General features: G+C 35.7%; 2 protein-coding genes across 3 annotated transcripts; one reads left to right on the forward strand and one right to left on the reverse strand.

Annotated features, from left to right (window-relative positions):
• The first annotated feature begins 3,668 nt into the window (after window positions 1-3,668).
• LOC103706613 (protein FANTASTIC FOUR 3-like) lies at window positions 3,669-4,397 on the forward strand. The gene has a single exon (XM_008790764.2). It carries the CDS (start codon window positions 3,669-3,671, stop codon window positions 4,395-4,397), a length of 729 nt encoding a protein of 242 aa, XP_008788986.2.
• A 1,481-nt stretch (window positions 4,398-5,878) lies between these two features.
• LOC103706580 (vesicle-associated membrane protein 727-like) lies at window positions 5,879-14,354 on the reverse strand. 2 transcript variants are annotated; one of them, XM_008790727.4, is made up of 6 exons: window positions 14,229-14,354; window positions 13,462-13,717; window positions 13,173-13,368; window positions 12,968-13,088; window positions 6,426-6,488; window positions 5,879-6,293 (listed from the first exon to the last, which is right to left on the reverse strand). In XM_008790727.4, exons 2-6 carry the CDS (start codon window positions 13,649-13,651, stop codon window positions 6,150-6,152), a joined length of 714 nt encoding a protein of 237 aa, XP_008788949.2. In that variant the 5' UTR covers window positions 13,652-13,717; window positions 14,229-14,354; the 3' UTR covers window positions 5,879-6,149. The 2 variants fall into 2 exon arrangements, with proteins under 2 accessions (XP_008788949.2, XP_008788950.2); XM_008790728.4 differs by having other exon boundaries at window positions 13,462-13,725; window positions 14,229-14,331.
• Window positions 14,355-18,078: the final 3,724 nt, after the last annotated feature.

The following is an 18,078-nucleotide window of genomic DNA, read 5'->3' on the forward strand; positions in this document are numbered from 1 at the left end:
ACTTGGTTTTGTTTTTGTTTTGTTTAAAGGGGGAGCGGGATCGAGAGGGGATTTGAAATTGGGGGCGCCTCCCAATGAAATCCACCGAGCTCCGGCCGTCTGATTTTTAATTCGAAAAATTTGACGGTTCAGATGGTGGAAAGGATGGTTAGCACTTATTTAGACTGTGCTGCCCCCCAATCGTGGTTGAATTTACTTAGATGACCCTATATTCGATTAGCTCTAATTCGGTGGTGATCACTGATCAGTGGATTGTCACCCTTGGATGAATTTGAACTAAACAACCGAATTAACAATGCAATTGCAATCCCAAAGATAAAGGTTGGATTGGCTTGAGTTAAGGTCAAATCCAAGGCCAGACTAATCGTAATCGCTTTTCTCAATTTTTGAATTGAATCAATCCATATTAGCCGAGGATCAGGGGTGTATCTTTCACACGAAAGAAAGATCCACCTCCTTTGCATGAATCCATCATTAAATCATCAGTCACTTGCTTTGAGATCTATGCAACTAGGATGGATAAAAGAATTCGGAGCACTTGGAGATCTATGCTATATGTAATTTAATGGCAGTTTCGAGCGAAAATGAATTCTCTTTTCATACGAAAGATACAATCCGGTCATATTAGCCAGAGCAATCCAACTAAGCATGCCTAATGGATTGTATGGAGATCTCTTACTAATCTTCCAAGAAACAACTATAGCTGGTAGGAAATAGAAAGGCTTCATGGTTCTCCCAAGGATACTTGTTTCTCTAAGTAGAGTTGATTATTGAAAGTCATATGTAACAGTTTCTTATCAATAGAGAACCAAAGCCCCAATATTTTCATCTGCTCTAAAAGGAAAAGGGACTCCAACTAAATCAAGATGCTAGGTATGAGAGCCCTTTTGTTTGCCTCTCCACCATACTGTAAAAGAAGTTGCTTATTCTAATTTTGACCATTGTAAATGGTCCTTTTATAATACAAGCGAATTTGATGCGACATCAGCTGAATCACCTCCTTTGCTAGGTTCTAAAAACCTTTTCATTTCTAGCAAGTGTGCTATTTCCATTAATAAAGTGAATCAGTTGGTCTGACTCCAATTTTAACATCAATATGTCTATTACCATAGAACCTTGAAACTCTAAAAGGCACAGATTGCATGTTTATTGAAGATTAACTTTGCATTAGTGTTTTATTGCTCATGTATAGACCCTCCTTGGAGAAGATGGTACTGATCAATCCATGCACTTGTTTCAGTGGTGGATGTAATTTATAAAAAGGGTTTTCTATAGTGGTACTAAAATTTTATTGTCACGCCCTAGGTCCAAAGCATGACATGACCATGCTAATGAAGGGTACAATCCACAATAACACGAAGCCAATATTACATTTGACTTCCAAATCCATCTCAAATATAATAGAATAAATAGGAATCCAATTGCATTATCTCTTAGATGCAACCAATACTGGTTCATCCAAATAAAAATATCAAACTCATAATCCTCAAAATTTAAAAAATTATTATCTACAAGTTCATAGTTAATTTAAAATAATAAAATTCTTCTACAAAATTACCAAGCTTGCTAGTGCGAGCTCCAAGCCTGGATTAACCTTTGTCTCTACTTATCTTATTCACCTGGACAGAAAAAAATAAACATAGAGGTATATGAGCAACATAGCTCAATAAATAAACCTTTCACTACTTTACTGAATCAAGCATAAGTTTTTGTATATCAATGCATTTTTTAAAGAAAATAACAGATATTACAAAATAAAATATTTTATATTACAGTATATTAAAACAAGTCATGAAGCCAATCATGCATGCATAAATTATTCATATTTCATAAACATAGTTTCCGGTGTATGATATAAATAAAATCATATAAATATGTATGTTGGACATATGCATCTGTATTCTGAGAAAACATTATTACAATATCTTGTAGAATTGAATGTTCTAAATTTTGAAAGTATTTTGAGAATGATCAATAGAGAAAAAACAAGAGTATCTTGAATATGTATGGTTGTTATAACCTATAAAGACCGAATTGATATACATATATTTATACCACCGAGCGAACGGTATCCCCAATTGTCCAAGTGGCAAGGAAATGAGAATTCAATTTAGGAGCCCTAACTAATAGAACATTGTTCCACCAACTTTAACTTGGCCTGCCCAAAAGCCTAGGCTCTACCTAGAATAGCGGATGAGGATTAGCACCCTTTATTGGTCTCAATATACAGACACACATATAAAATGCATGAACTACATATATATATATATATATATATATATATATATATATATATATATATATATATATATATATATATATATATATATATATATATATATATATATCGTATGCATATGCAAGATTCTTTTTATACACATAGACATACCTACATGGATATGTGTATCCACAAATGTGTGCATATGTATCATTCACAAATAAATATGTTTTAGTATCAAACATAACCAATCGCATTAAATGCGGCGAAAGTAGTTTTTGGTTAACCTAACAAATTTTGGATAATCTGGAATGTTATAAAATCATCCATTATTAAATAAATTTAAAAAATATGTTGAATGATATTGTTTTGATAGATTTTGTCCATACATGTATAATGTAAGTAGTATATGAGGTTGGCCATGTTTCTATTCTTAATTTATACTATATGAAAAAAGAGATTCACAACTAAAAATGTTTCATCCGGATTCTAGCTGTTATTTTTTATCCCGAAATATCCTTCCATATTTTTTAGATTATCTATGCAATCCCAAATATATACAAATAAGAAAAATTAAAATTTTGGTTTTAGACAAACAAGAAAATTTTACCTAATTATAATCATTGCAATAAACAAATAAAAAAATCTTGTCTTCCAATAAAATATGAAAAAATAAAAAATCACTAGCACACTTGTAAAGAAAGAGTAATACTAAAAAAGAATATGATCATAAATGAATAAGCGACTTCCTTTCGGATGGAAACATACAAAATAATATCCTTTCTTTTTGTTATTCATCCGCTGCCACTTCGTGAGAATAAATAAATTAAAAATAAAGAATTTAAAATTATGTTGCAAAAGAATAGAAAAATATCATAATTAAAATTATGAGAGCAAATAGATTAGAAGAAATTAGAAATACCCCTAAACATAAATAAAGAAGTATTTGAGATATTCACGAGAGTAGATAAATATGAAAAAATATAAAAATCTCTAGGCAGCAAATAAGAGAAAACTATTTAAATTTTTATATGTGTATATTTTTTTCAAACATATGAATACATTCATATGCAGAAGAAAATAAAATCAATATGCCTCCTATGCTATAATTAGCATACGTAGAATCTAAAGTTTTCCTAATTGCAGGTACATATCCCTGTGGAGGATTTGGACAAGGTGGCAAACAGACAATTATAAGTACGTAATGCCCATGACAAGGTTTACGTAGTTGTCATTCCGCATGTCAATGAACCCCCACCATCCATCCTTATCTCCCTTTAGCTGGAATTCTTCTTTAAAAAGACATCTTCCCCGTATCCACCGCCACCACCCTCTCCGCCTCCTCCTCCTCCTCCTCCTCCTCCACCCCATCTCCTCCCTGCCTCCTCTCTCCTCTCTCTTTCTCTCTAAATGATCTCTCATCTTCCATAGACTCTTTTGACAAGAAAAAATGGCTCCTTGGAGTAGCCTGAGGCAAATGTTTGATCAGCCAATGCTCGAGAGGCCGACGCTCATGGAGTCACTTTCTTGGAACCAAATCAAGCATGTGGAACCAACCACGACCTCCTTCGAGATGTTTGGCGAGATCCAATTCAGAGAGAATTCCCCATCATCTACCAAATCACTCCTTCCCTCACCTCTTCCTACAATGCTGAATCATAAAAGCCTGCAAACCTATGCTAAGGAGCTTGATGGGAAGGAAGGTGGTGATACCAAAATGGCCAAGAACGACCCATGCAATGGAGATCCAAACTCCAATGACGGCTCCTCTCCAAAGAATTCCGAGACCCTGCAGCTTTGCACTGAGGGGCTTGGCTTTGAGAGCTTCGATGATGTCGAGGATTTGACCATTGAATCTGGCAAACATTTAAAGAATCAAAAGAAGGAGAAGACTGATAATAGCCAAAATGGATATACGAGGACATCTTCGCATGGAAGATCAGGAAGCAAAGAAAAATTCCCGCCACCAATAACCACTATAGGGAGGGGAGGAGGAAGGCCCTGGATATACTTCAAATCTTACAGGAAAGATGGAAGGTTTGTTCTCAAAGAGATTAGAATCCCAACGCAGCAGTGCTTGCAAGCCACCCGGGAAAATGGGCGGCTTGCGCTGCAGTTTGTTCATCCAGATGAAGGCATTGGACAAGAAAATGATGAAGACTCTGATGAAGAAGAGTAAGGAATATAGGAAGGTGAAGAAGATAAAGGAGAAGAAACAGATACTGGAGAGGTAATAGGATTAGTAGTAAGCTTGACAGCATGATGCTGATGGATCCAAGGCCAGATGACATGAATTTCTTGATCCAGTTTCTTTTTATCCTTTCATGAGAAGTGTGGTCTTTTTTATTTTTTTTGCTTTTGGCTTAAGAAGTATTCCCTTTGTTCCTGTGTTACTAGGCTTCCAGGTTAATTTCTTGTTTAGGAGACTATTGCACTGGAATCTGAGACAACGTGTATTCTTATAAACTTCTCTGCTATTCCTCAACTTTCATGCTTATTGATGTAAGTTTCTTTTAATAAACTGAGATAAGTTTGCTGCTTGAATTTGGTGATATGGCTTCATTATTGTCATCATTATTATGTATTACATTTGATTTGATGGCTCCATACTGTAGAATTTTGACTGCGGAATCCATAGATCCTGATGTATTAAGGTGTTTATTTCTTGATTTCATAGAGAATGCAGTTGAGTTTCATGAACGCACGACATAAAGAAATCAAAGCACGAATTAAAAGTTTGCATAAAATCCAACCAACTAAAAGCCACTTTGCTACTTCTCTTAGCTTGTAGTAAGCTGTCTTAAGTCTAACCTAAATGTCAAAACTAACAAATTTTGCCACAATTTTTTGATCAGCTAAAATTGTGTGCAAGCAATCTCTCTATTCCTTCTTTTTTTTTTTGATGTCTCTAAACTTGGCCAATGAAGTAGGAGATACAGCATACCATGCAGAAAAGGCTGAAAGTGAGGTAATCAATGTTCTGGAAAGATAGATGAAATATTAGACAGATATAATAATGCTGATGCTTAGACCAGAAAACTTTGTAGCCATGCAATTATTTGGTACTCAGAAAGGACATTATATCAATAAAGATTATAAAAGAAACAGAATTAGATCAAGTTGTCTCATTTTTTTTTTTGAATGTATAGAACCATTGAGATCTCCTCTAAAGAGAGGTTATACCATGTATACTTGAGTGAGCAAGCCAATGACGACCAAATGACTAAGATTGAATGGCTGGCCAAAGCAGGGTCTTGGGAACAACGCCATCCGAGTGCAAGCAAGAGGCTCAACGATGGAGAGACTGGAGCACCTGCTTTATTCCCATACCAGAGTGCTGCCCTATAGATACTAATGTGCCCATTTTCCAAATATTTACTTTAGAGACCACCATTCGTGAATTACACAATCTAACAGCCTGAAGTCAATTAAGCGAGTAAAATATCAGAACATACAAGTTGAAGAAAACACCCACAAAACCACGGGCTATTCATCTCCATCCTTATAGCAGATCAGACATTTATTCAGAAAAAAAAGTTGCAAAGGAGTAAGAGTTTGGATAAACAATGTAAGTGTTTGACCTCAACATCCAGGTCCCCTGTGAACTTCCATCAGCAACTGTGACAGGTTCACAGATCTATACACCATAAAGACAACATCTAATACATAATAATCGGCTGATCTAGATTTCAAAATAACATTAGTACATCAGGCTGCTCCCATGACAATCATCATGAAAATTTTTAACATCAATATCGTTATCAGTGCAGCAAAATGCAAGAAACCAAGATATTCCAATATACTAACTGAGCTTAGTGTGGGTCATTAAAATATTAACAGAAGTTGACAACCATCATATGCACAGGACGCCAGCCATTATACAGAAAAAGAAGGGGAAAGGAAATAGAAACATGAAAATAATCTTCTCCCATCAACACTTGAACCCTCTGCAGGCCATCAACCAGACGATGAGTATGAGTGCGATTATAGCACCAGCTATCATCAGCTTGAATTGGAGGTTCTGAAGCCACATCTTCCTTCGGAGTTGCCTGCCCTGTCTCTGAAAGCTGTCAGCCTGAAATAAGAGATCAACAACACTGATGCTTGGTAACATTCTTCTTTTCTGTTTTATATTCATGGATACATAACGCTACAGTACCTTTTTTCAATCAAACTAAGCAATGAAATTCCATGAACAGAAGAATACCTGAAATTGCAAGCTTTCAGTCCTGTCCACCAAAAGTTCAATCTTCTCTCCCCGATCAAGAACCTACATGAATGCAAGCTGCAATGAGTATCATCTCCCCATAACCAAGTCCTATTCTTTTGAGTTCTGAATGCATATACACTATATTTCTCTGGTGTCTAATTAGGATCTCAAGGGCAATGTAAAGAAATTATATAGCTTTTTGAGCTGCTAATTGGTATTTTTTCAAAATTCTCCAGACCATGAGTTCAATTGGTTTTGAAGTCACATGTTCAGCTGACATAATTCTCAAAGAATGAGGTCATATAGTAAAATAGCTCTCTCCTACATCTTCATTGAAGTATGCAGTGTTGTTTCTTAAGCACTTCACTTTGTAGTTCCAGTTTCAGGTTTAACTGTCTATGGATGATAAAAGCTCGGTAAAGTGTGAAAAAAGAAGTGATCTTTCCAAAGTTTGGTTGCTGCAAAAGTGAGGGAATTGTAGTAAAGATAATGCTAGAATCTGCTGATACATACCATCTCACCAACATATTCCACCAATTTCATTTCCTTCCCCACACATTAACAACAAAAGTGGCCTTAATGTTTCCACAAAACTTGTGACTAACATGCTAGACTATTTGAATACTTTACAAAAAAACTAGTCTGCTTGGATTCTTCAACATACTTGTATAGATATTAAAAGGCAGGTATTGCAACTTATATTTCCCAACCAACACATTTATGCGATAGAATCTTGGGAAAGAAGGGGCATGTTACAAACACTTCATGACCACTAAGTACATTCTTAACAATAATCTAACTACTAAGAACACGCATGTACGCACGTGCACACACACACACACACACACATATATATGTACGTACATATGCTTGCAATCATATGTATATTGGTCTGTCTGTCTGTGCGTTCTCGTGCGCACATATATGTATGTTTATATGCTTGCATGTACATGTATATATGTTGTGTGCTCATATATATATGTCTATATGCTTGCATGCATATAAATATCGGTCGGTCTGTCTGTCTATGTGTGCTCCTTCGCACATGCAAGTATACATATATATATATATATATTTATATTTATATATTTATTTATGTTTATATATATACTTGCATGTGCATGTATATATGTTGCGCGCGCATATATTTATGTCTATATGCTTGCATGTATATGTATATCTGTCTGTCTATGTATGCTTGTATCCACTCTTCCAATAATATAACTACTAAGAGCACATTGGAACCAGTTCCGGAAGCCCACACCCATAATCTCAAATTTCAGCATCCAGGAACAGTTCGCCTAGAGGTAATGATTTAGGTTCAGAAAAAATCCGGTAAATTCATCAAAAGTTTGAAATAAGTATGGGTTCATCAAAAGTTAGGAAAGAGTTCGGATTTCCAAGAGTTGGGGAAAAAAAAATAAAACTGGAAAACTGGAACACACACACACACACACACACACACACACACATATATATATATGTATATATGAATATGTATAGATATATGTATATATATGTCTGTACATCTGTATGTATCTATATGTGTGTGTGTATCTATGCATGTATCTATATTTGTATGTATCTATATGTATGTATGTATATATCTATCTATCTATATATATATGTAAACATGTGTGTGTGTGCATATGTATATATGTATGTATGCTTGTGTGTGTGTCTGTATGTATATATGTATCTATGTATGTATGCTTGTATGTATGTATGTGTGAGCGTGCGCGAGTGTGTGTGCATCCAATCTTCAATAATCTAACTACTAAGAGGACATTGGAACCAATTCTGGAAGCCCACACCCATAGTCACAAATTTCAGCATATCTGGGAACAGTCTGCCTAGAGGTAATGATTTGGATTGGGAAAAACTCTAATAATTTCGTCAAAAAAATTTGGAATAAGTATGGGTTCATCAAAAGTTAGGAAAGAGATCGGATGACCAAGAGTTAGGGAAAAAAATAAAACTGAAAAAATAGACTTTTAAAAAATTTGCAAACTTATTTATTCAAAATAAGTATAAAGAGCAATAATAACCAATGGTAATTAAAAAAAAAAAGAACATCACTGAGCAACAATATATGGTATCATTCATTTGTAACATAACAGTTTCTTACATTAGTCATGAATAAATCACAAAATTTGTTTATAATTCAAGAATAATTTTAGAATTCTGGACTGATTCTTTTTCAGAGAATAATTTGGAGAGTCATTCGATCAAGAGAAAAATCAAGAATTCAAGAAATTTTTCAATAATTAAGACTTAACAGAATATTGCATCTATGCCAACACCCAAATAAGCGATCTACCTAAGTTCTCACAGGCAATATGCTCAAGGTTAATAGTTCATTAATCAAATGATATTAAGTTTGACAAATGATTGTAGCCTCAAGAAGCTCTCTCTAAATCAATTCTAGTCTCCAGTTTTACGTGCCAACCGAATTATTCGAAGGGCTGGAAGGTGTAGATGAACATGATAGAATGTTTAAAATTAAAGAATTCTGGTGCGTATCAAATTTGCTTGCAGAAATCTGTTGTGTTCGAGAAGAATGTGGATATTTAATAGTCAATTTATTGGGAAAATTAAAAAGAAAAAAGTGGAGAAATTTTAAAAGTGCATGACAAATGAAACATAACTTTCTGATACCAATGAAGCCAGTGGAAGGAATTTGGACAGTGAACGTGCTTTCGGATTAGATGTGCATACTTTTCAGTTTGAAATATATATTTCCATCAAAGATTTGACACTCAAAGTCTTCCATCACAAAAAAGAGGAGTTACAATTAAGGCATAACAAATTAGTATTAGAGGTCACATACTGGCTAGGAGAAAGGTTGACTCGGTACATCATTCCAGTGCATGACAGAGAAACAACAAATAGATCTGAATTCAAATTCGCATTAGTTTTCTTTCTCCAGATAAGCTGACTGGTCATCAGTTTAATTTGATCAATTGAGGTCATACACTTTAGGACACTACTTGTAATTTGGGAGTTGTGATAACTAAAACAATGAAAATTTGCAGAAAATTAAAAGAATAAAAGTCACATCAATGTGGATCGTCATGTAATAAATCTCTTCGCTACATCTGAAGCCTCATGAAGTTTTTCAAAAGACTGTGTAACTCAACCCAGCTGCACCATGCACCTCCCCAGAAGGGACTAATCTCTCAACCTCGACAATACAAGTTACTCTGGTAACTTTTCTCTCTTCATATTCCTTTGTAGCATTCTCATCTTATGTTGAGCAACACTGGCACAGTGATCAAAAAAATCCAGTCTGTTCCATCACTTACACATGAGAAGCACTCTGTATGTCCCTAATCCTTCAAGCCTCAAACCGTCGGAACATTTCCTTTTCTCACTTGCTCGTCTTAGGAGCACACATGTATTTTTCACAATGCATTTTTGTTTATGCACATTATTTGATTAATTGTTGAGAAATACCATCATTGATTATTATTGTTGATTTTTATTTCTCGTAGCTCCCAGGAAATAGAATTCCAAGTATTTACCAATTAATGTATGAACAATATCATCTCAACATATAACATTTTTTTTCCTGAATAGAATAATATGAAAGAACATAGAGCACAACTTTTAGAGTCAAATGTAGAGCACAGCATTCAGAAATCCTTTTTCCATTTTTTTTCTTTTTTTACAAAACAAAGCACCAATATGTTTTACTGGGTAAAACTACAAACAATTTGATGATCTAGTTTGGCCCCACAAGAAACAATCCTAACTTCATCCCTGGATAGAATCATCCCAATTGAGTTGACCACTGGGAATCTCAGAAGAATATGATGATTTGACTTTGTTGCACACATAAAGAAAATAGTTCCTTGATTTTTATATCAGAGATGACTCGGTAAGAATTTTGCAATTACCACCTCAGAAAAGAAATAAGTACAAAAATAAAAAAATCGGATCCTGACTGAAATAAACAGTTTAGTAGTCCTGTTTCTAAGAATCAAAATGGTAGAGCTAAAGTAAGATGCCCTGCAGACAATCTCCTCATATATGTATTAATGCTCATGTACAGGCCAGTTTTATTTCACCTCGAAAATTCTATAGCTCTGAACTAGGACTGTGTGATTCGTCATGAATCAGATTTATGCTGCAGTGTCAGGGCCTAAGGGAAAAATTCATGGTTAATACCCTTTGTGTTACCTGGAAACTTGAAAGGGTGCCAAATGCTCATATTTCCCAGGTGTCAAATACTGCAATCTCCAAAAATCCGAAGTGGGAGTATATCATATGTACATGTACTAGGATCAACTTGTTAGAAACACTTTCAGCTGTTAATATAGCCATTCATCATCATTGATAGAAGTATTTACAAACACTACTGTTACATGTGAGTGGCACAGAAACAATCATGGGCACTAACCCATTGTGATTGTTTAAGGGAATAAATAAAGACCTAAATCCACAAATATATAATAAGTTGCATTATGATGCTCCTTAGGTATACTTTAGTTAAATTGATACTTATCATCGAATGGACAATGATATCACCAAGTTCATAAGTTATGTTTCATATGGTCTCACCATGTTTATATCATATGTTCATCAAAGGATGACCTAAATTAATCATTTCAAATGTTCAAGGTTTTGCTAATGATGGGTATGTCGCTAGGTAAAGAAATCATCAAATAGCATGTATCTTTTATACTCGAAGTGATTCAACCTTTTGGGGATTAAACTAAGGTTATTGAACTATAAAGGTACTCAAAGTGATTTTTAAACTAGGGGACAGGCATATAATTTAAGCACCTATCAATAAGTAGTTGCAGAGACTAGAGTGGACCAAAGAGTGATTCATGGAATGTGGTATGAGATGGATATTATATATAATCTTGTAAGATGAGTGGAAGCCAAGGTGACCATATTGGTAAAAAATCATCAGGAACAACAGTCTTGAAAAGTATGGAGAGCTAATAAAATTAATACTTCGACAAATTATGTGTAAGGATGGTAGCTTTTCTTCACTATTCCCAAAACCATTCCATATTGTTTTGAAGTAATTTACCTTTCTGGGCTATTAATGGTGTGATAAGCAAGGTGTAGGAATGTCATACCCTTTTCAAGAGGTTTGCTACCTCTCTAACAAGTGGTTCATAATTTGGTGTGACAATTTTGAAGGTTGGTGTAACTTTTAAAAGTATGGGTAGGAAACAAAATTAATACTTGGAATTACAGTATAAAGATGATAGCTTTTCTTTGCTTTTTCCTTAACTGTTCCACCTTGCTTTGAATAATGATGCCTTGGTGGGCTTACTGGTGCAGTAGGCAAGGTGGGTGAATGTCATACTCTTCCAAGAGATTAACCGCCTTTTTCTGTTACTGCCATGGTTCAAGGTAAAAATATGCTGTTCAAGAGGTTTAGTACCCACTTCTTACTAAGCCCAATTTAAGACAATCTAACTGAGAAAAAGTGCCAAAGATGATGCTGATTTACACCTTCATTATTAGTCAAGATCATTATTGTGGCAGTGTGCAGTTGATAATGCAAGTTCTTTGATGGCTTGACTCTTTTGGTGGTGTTGTGAACTCTCAACCACCACAACAGCATCCCAAATCAAAGTTCTGGAGTTGAGCAGATGTGCACCTAAGTAGAGGCTAAGGTATATGACATTGGTGAGCAGTGGACAATGAAAGTTCATATGGTTGCAAGATAGTCAGGAATAATATTGTTCATTCATCAACTGAATCATTTTAATGGTTTCAATACCTATATTTGGGGGAGAAATAATTATCTCATGTATTCTTTTTCCCTTCTCTGACATTTCTGTTCTTCTGATCATCTAGTTAAGCAATATGAATAAGGATCCTTAACATCCTTCCCAACATATCTTATTTTTCCATAGATTATTATGCTTCCATCCGTTCAAAAAGATGTCGCCAACTTTTGGTACTGAACATCGAACCAAAAAAAGATTTCACCAATTCCCTTCACTGCTTCAACTGCTCTAATGAAATCTGATGTCTAACCCTCAACTTTATGTGGCATAGCCGTAGCTACACAAGATGAGAATACAATGTCAATATCCAAAAATTTCTATGAGATCATCGGGAAGAAACTGCTCCATTTTTTCAGATGTTTTTCCTCAATATGATACACTGCGACATGCATGTATGAGAATTTTTTCACAATATGATACACTGAGATGCGTGCACATGCACGCGCGCGCGCGCGCACACACACAGAGAGAGAAGCAGCCTGACCTACTAAACACAAACAATGACTCTTCTAAACACAACCATATTCAGTTAATCAGATAATACTACACTTTCCTAAGCATAAGAAAATATGAGTAATGTCTACAAAGATATAACTGAGTTCAATGCTGCAATTCTTAAAGGCTCATAACAGCCAAGCAATGAACTATCCAGGTTTCCATAATGGATATGCTTTGCAAAATAACGGTTATAGCTCTTGTTTAGCTAAAGAATTGAGTTTGGCTTTGTATTATCTTCGAAGCATTCTATAAGTTATGACCAAAAAGGAAGATAAAAGTCCATACCTTTTCAATATTGTCCATCATTATTCCTTTAACCTCGGTTATCTGAGCTTTCAACTTGGACAGCTTGCTCATTTCTTCTGGATGGTTTATGCAATACTGCATATGCTCCTTCAGCCTTGGTCTGTTCCAATTATAGACAACTTAATACAATTTATACATTGTGAGCATGGTTTTGGAAATTTCAAGTGCAGAGTCTTATACGTACCCAAACTCCCGATCAAGATTGTAAGCAATACTGAACTTATCTTCGAATAGATCATCATCCTCATCATCAGCAAGTGGATGAGAGCCTCCATCATCAATGCTCGATCCATACCGCTGCACGAAATCATCCTTAACTCGCTCTAGAAAGACAAATGGTATACTCCTCCCAATTGATTCATCAGCTACAACAAGGAAAACTACACAGAAAAAAAAAAGCAGCTATTTAGAAATAGAGTATGGCCACAACAAGAAAAGAAAAGAAAAGTCAGAACCCTAAAAGAAAACCATACCAAACCCTTTATCGACAAGGAAGTTGAATGTATGCCCGTCGCATGAAAAAGTGAACTTGTTGCTATTTGGTGGCAGCTTCTGTAAGCACTGAACGGCAATAGTACTAAAATTCCCAGAAAACGAAGTGTGCTCGGCAAGCACAACAGTGCCTTTTGCCACAAAACTATATATCAATGGTTGCTTGCTCATGGCTCCGGAGTAAAATTCTCCAACGTAGAAGTACCAGACAATATATAACACAATCTGTTAACTATTCTGTAGGACTAAAGAGGTAATAGCATTAGGTCTTAACTTCAACTTAGCAAGAAGTTTATAACACCAGAAAACAATGGATAACTGCGAATTTCTAGCCATCTTGGACAAAATTTTCAGAATGAGTTGAATCAAGAATTACTTTTTCTAGAACACTGAATCAAGAAAATAAAAAAAGAAGATTTTTTTTATTTTCTAGTCTGAGTCTAAATCAGCAAGAATCTATGTAACAAGAAGAATTTGAGATCAAGAAGATGGAGAAGTGTAGTATTCGACCTAAACCAAGATAAATTCGAACGAAACAAGAGAAAATCCCGCGTAATTTTTGCTTCGATGCTTAGATCTCGCAAGGACTGTCCAAGTTAGGGAAATCAGACGGAAATTATTCAAGTAAACAAGGAAAAATCAATCGAAAACCATCTGAAGTAAAGTGCGTAAAGGAACATCCTCGAATCAAAAGCTGTTTCAAAAATATAAGAAATCAGAAACCGAGGGAAAAGGAGAATGATCGAACCTCGAAAACCCTAATTTCGGTTGCTTCGAGTTGTAGATCTCCCCACGTCGCTATCGTGTGCTTCGAGATGCCCGTCTCATAGAGGGACGGGTTTAAGCAAGCGAATTATAAATACCGCATGACAACATTTATAATTACGTTTCTGCCTTTATTTTATACACATATTTACTGCACTACCCTCACTCCTTTACCGGAATTCAGAATCCTGTCCGCTGTGAAAACCAACAAAAGACTCGTTGAGAAGGGTAGAATTGGAGCGTGCAAAATGATGGTAACGGTTCTTATTTTTAAGAAATTAAATGAGTCGGGACTGGTCGTTGCGAGGAGGTGGAGAAGTAGTTAAATACACGTGTAGAGGGAAGGCACGTGAGAACAAAAAAAAAAAAAAGTTAGATGAACAAGTAAAATGAAAAAAAGAAAAAAATAGAGTAAATTCCAAAAACATCATTAATATTGAAAATAAATTATATTTATATTCAATAATTTAAAAAAATTATGCTTATCTTTTTTAATGTTTATTTTATCTAATACTCCAACTCGTAACTCAATAGAAGGTTAGTCGAATTGTTAATCTTAAATGAGATTTAAATATCATATCAGAAAAAATTTCAAATAACCAAAATAAAATTAAGTGACATAACAGCCACATAAGGATATAAAAAAAATATATTCTCCTCCCTATTTTAACTTTTCACCTAAAGTAAATGATTTCGTTGATGTCGTTAATTTAACTAGAGTATAATAAATATAAACTTTAGAAGAATTTTTATAATTTACTACGCAAAATATATACGCGCGTGTGTGTATATATATATGTATTGTATGTATATATGTATATATGTATATGTATATGTGTGTGTGTGTATATATATATATATGTGTGTGTGTGTGTGTGTAAATATATATGTGTATAAATATGTATATGTATATATATGTATAACATACATACATAAATACATATATATATATATTTTCTAGCTTCATCATATTTAAGAAACATGCATCTGATAGACTTGTTATCTAACTTATTATAGAACTTATCATAAACATGCACAAAGCAAATAGATACGAATACACGAAGATAAGATATATTAGGACGCTTCCTAAACAATTTTTCATAAAAAGTTGTGTGGACAATAGTTCTCAAAGATGTCCAACTAATAACATATACTATTATCTTCATGCACTCTGCCCAAAATTTATGTTTCACATTTTTTGCATAAATCATGCTTTGCACAGTCTCAAATAGATCCGTGTTCTTTCTCTTCACCACACCATTCTGCTTAAAAGTATTTGGGTAAGTAAACTGTCTACGTATATCACGGCTAATTAGATAGATAATGCTTTCGAATTATAGTCCTATTAACATAATAATTGCTAGTATACATAATATAAAACTTATTCACTTTTCTACCCTGAATAATAAGCTTTCAAGAAGCTTTAATATTAGCATAAATCTCTACAGTTTTAGGCCTAAATAGAACAAAAGATTTTTTGTGTGATTTGTGAAATAGAAATGAAATTTTTCATCATGCCACGCATATAATAAATATTATTTATAGAAATAGAATGTTGCCCAGATAGACAACCCAAGAGGGGGGGTGAATTGGGTTTTAAAATAATTTTGCAATTAAAACGTTGTGGATGACTAATTAATGCTTTACCAAGATGATTAATTAATTGCTATGTGCTGTGAATGAAATGAGAGTAAAAGAAAGAGACAAACAATCACAAACACAAGGCTTTTATAGTGGTTCGGAGCTAACCCTTGCTCCTACGTCCACTCCCCAAGTCTCACTTGGGAATTCACTATAACCCCTTGGATTACAGCCGGTTGTTTTACAAGCTCACAACCAAACTTGTTGTTTTACGAGCTCACAACGAACTCGGTCGGTTTTCCCTGGCTCACCGACTAGAACTACCCCGATTGTTTTCCCGGGATCACAATCGAACCCTTACACGTTGGTTTTACACTCGGCTCACCAACCAACCTCTACACCCTTGATTCAATCCCCCGATTGAACCAAGCAAAGACAAGATGGAAATAATGACAACAAACAGAAACAACAGAGCTTCTCAAAAGCAGATAAATAACAATATGAACTAGAGAGAAGTTAAGAGCCCTCAAACACGTTTGAGTTGGAGTAGAGTAGGGCTTCTTGAACTTCGGGTCTCTTCTTGAATGTCTGGTCGACTTGAATGCAGGAGGAGATCTCTTTCAATGTTTGGGAAGAGGTAGTTGGATGGAGTTATGGCGCTCTTCCCTCTTTTCGTTGAAAAACCACTTGCAGAGAATGAAAGCTTGATTTCTTTGAATGGAATGGTTGTTCTCTGCCTTGCTACAGTCCTCTGTGGCTATTTAAGCCATCCCCCACGGAAACTAGCCGTTAGACACCTTTTTCTGTCCGTTCTGCACACTCTGCACAACCTGACAATATGTCCGTTGGGGGTCGGAGTCGACTCGCGCGATCAGGAGTCGACTCGGCTGTAGCGGAAGTCGACTCATGCTTTTCTGGAGTCGACTCAGCAACTGTTCCGGATTTGAATTAAAGTAGCCTCTTCGACTGGGAGTCGACTCGTCTTGACCCGGAGTCGACTCGCCAACTTCTGGAGCTGACTTGGCATTTTCGGAGTCAGCTCATCTCACGAAATCCATGGAGCTAATTTTCAACTTGGCCCACTCGAGTCGACTCGACAATCCTGGGAGTCAACTCGGCGCTCAGAGCCCGGACTCCCGATCTTTTGTCTTTTGGCTCGTCCAGTCTTGGAGTCGACTCGAACTTCTCCGGAGTCGACTCGGCTCTCAGTTTTCGAAACATAGCCTTCTGCCTTTTTGGTGTAGCGCTGCCTTGGAGTCGACTCGAGCTGTCTGGGAGTCGACTCGGCTCTCAGAGACAGTAAATCGGTCTTCTATCTTTTTGGGGTCACGCTGTCTCGGAGTCGACTCGCGTATTGCGGGAGTCGACTCGAATCTCAGAGTCCGAAAACTCCTCTCTGACTTTTGCCTTGTGTACCACTGAGAGTCGACTCTCGCTTTCTTTGGAGTCGACTTGCCAACCATCGGAGTCGACTCGCGTTCCACAGGAGTCGACTCGAATCTCAGGGTCGAAATTCGCTCTCTGACTTTTCTATCTGTAACTCCTTGGAGTCGACTCATACTACTCCGGAGTCGACTCGGTAAACATCGGAGTCGACTCGCGCACTTCAGGAGTCGACTCGCTGACATGTTTTAAGTTGTGCCCTTCTGTTCGTCTGTCTGTTCTCAGTCGGAGTCGACTCGTAATGGTCCGGAGTCGACTCGAGCCCGTGCCAGTGATTCTGATACGCTTGGAGTCGACTCGTAATACTCTGGAGTCGACTCGAGTCTCAGACTTTGGTTCAAACTGACTTCTTAACTTATCCAAAATATTATGAACCAAGTCTAGAAACACTTTAGACAAGATTTTCACTGAAACACTCAATTGAATTCATTAGTAAACAAGAGATATACTTAGATGCTTTGAGCTCATCAAAATCAAATAGGGTTATGATCAATCACTCTACAATCTCCCCCTTTTTGATGATGACAAAACATTGAGTATATGTAAAGTGAATTGCTCAATAAACAAGAAAATAAAATCCATAAATGAATTCAAGTGTCTGGTTATTTGATTTATCCAATCTTGAAAGGTGTGAAACAATAAATTTTGGAGTTAAAGCTCCCCCTTTCATTTGGAATTATATAAGCCTTCATATCATGCAATCAATTGTTTGGTTTATATATATTTAATGATTTATCTTTCTTAAAAATTCAGATTCTTCCCCTCAACATTCTACTTTATTTTGATTCTCTGAATTTCCTTTTAATGCA

The sequence above is a fragment of the Phoenix dactylifera genome, unplaced genomic scaffold (genome assembly GCF_009389715.1).
Source record: "Phoenix dactylifera cultivar Barhee BC4 unplaced genomic scaffold, palm_55x_up_171113_PBpolish2nd_filt_p 000275F, whole genome shotgun sequence".
NCBI lineage: Eukaryota > Viridiplantae > Streptophyta > Magnoliopsida > Arecales > Arecaceae > Phoenix > Phoenix dactylifera.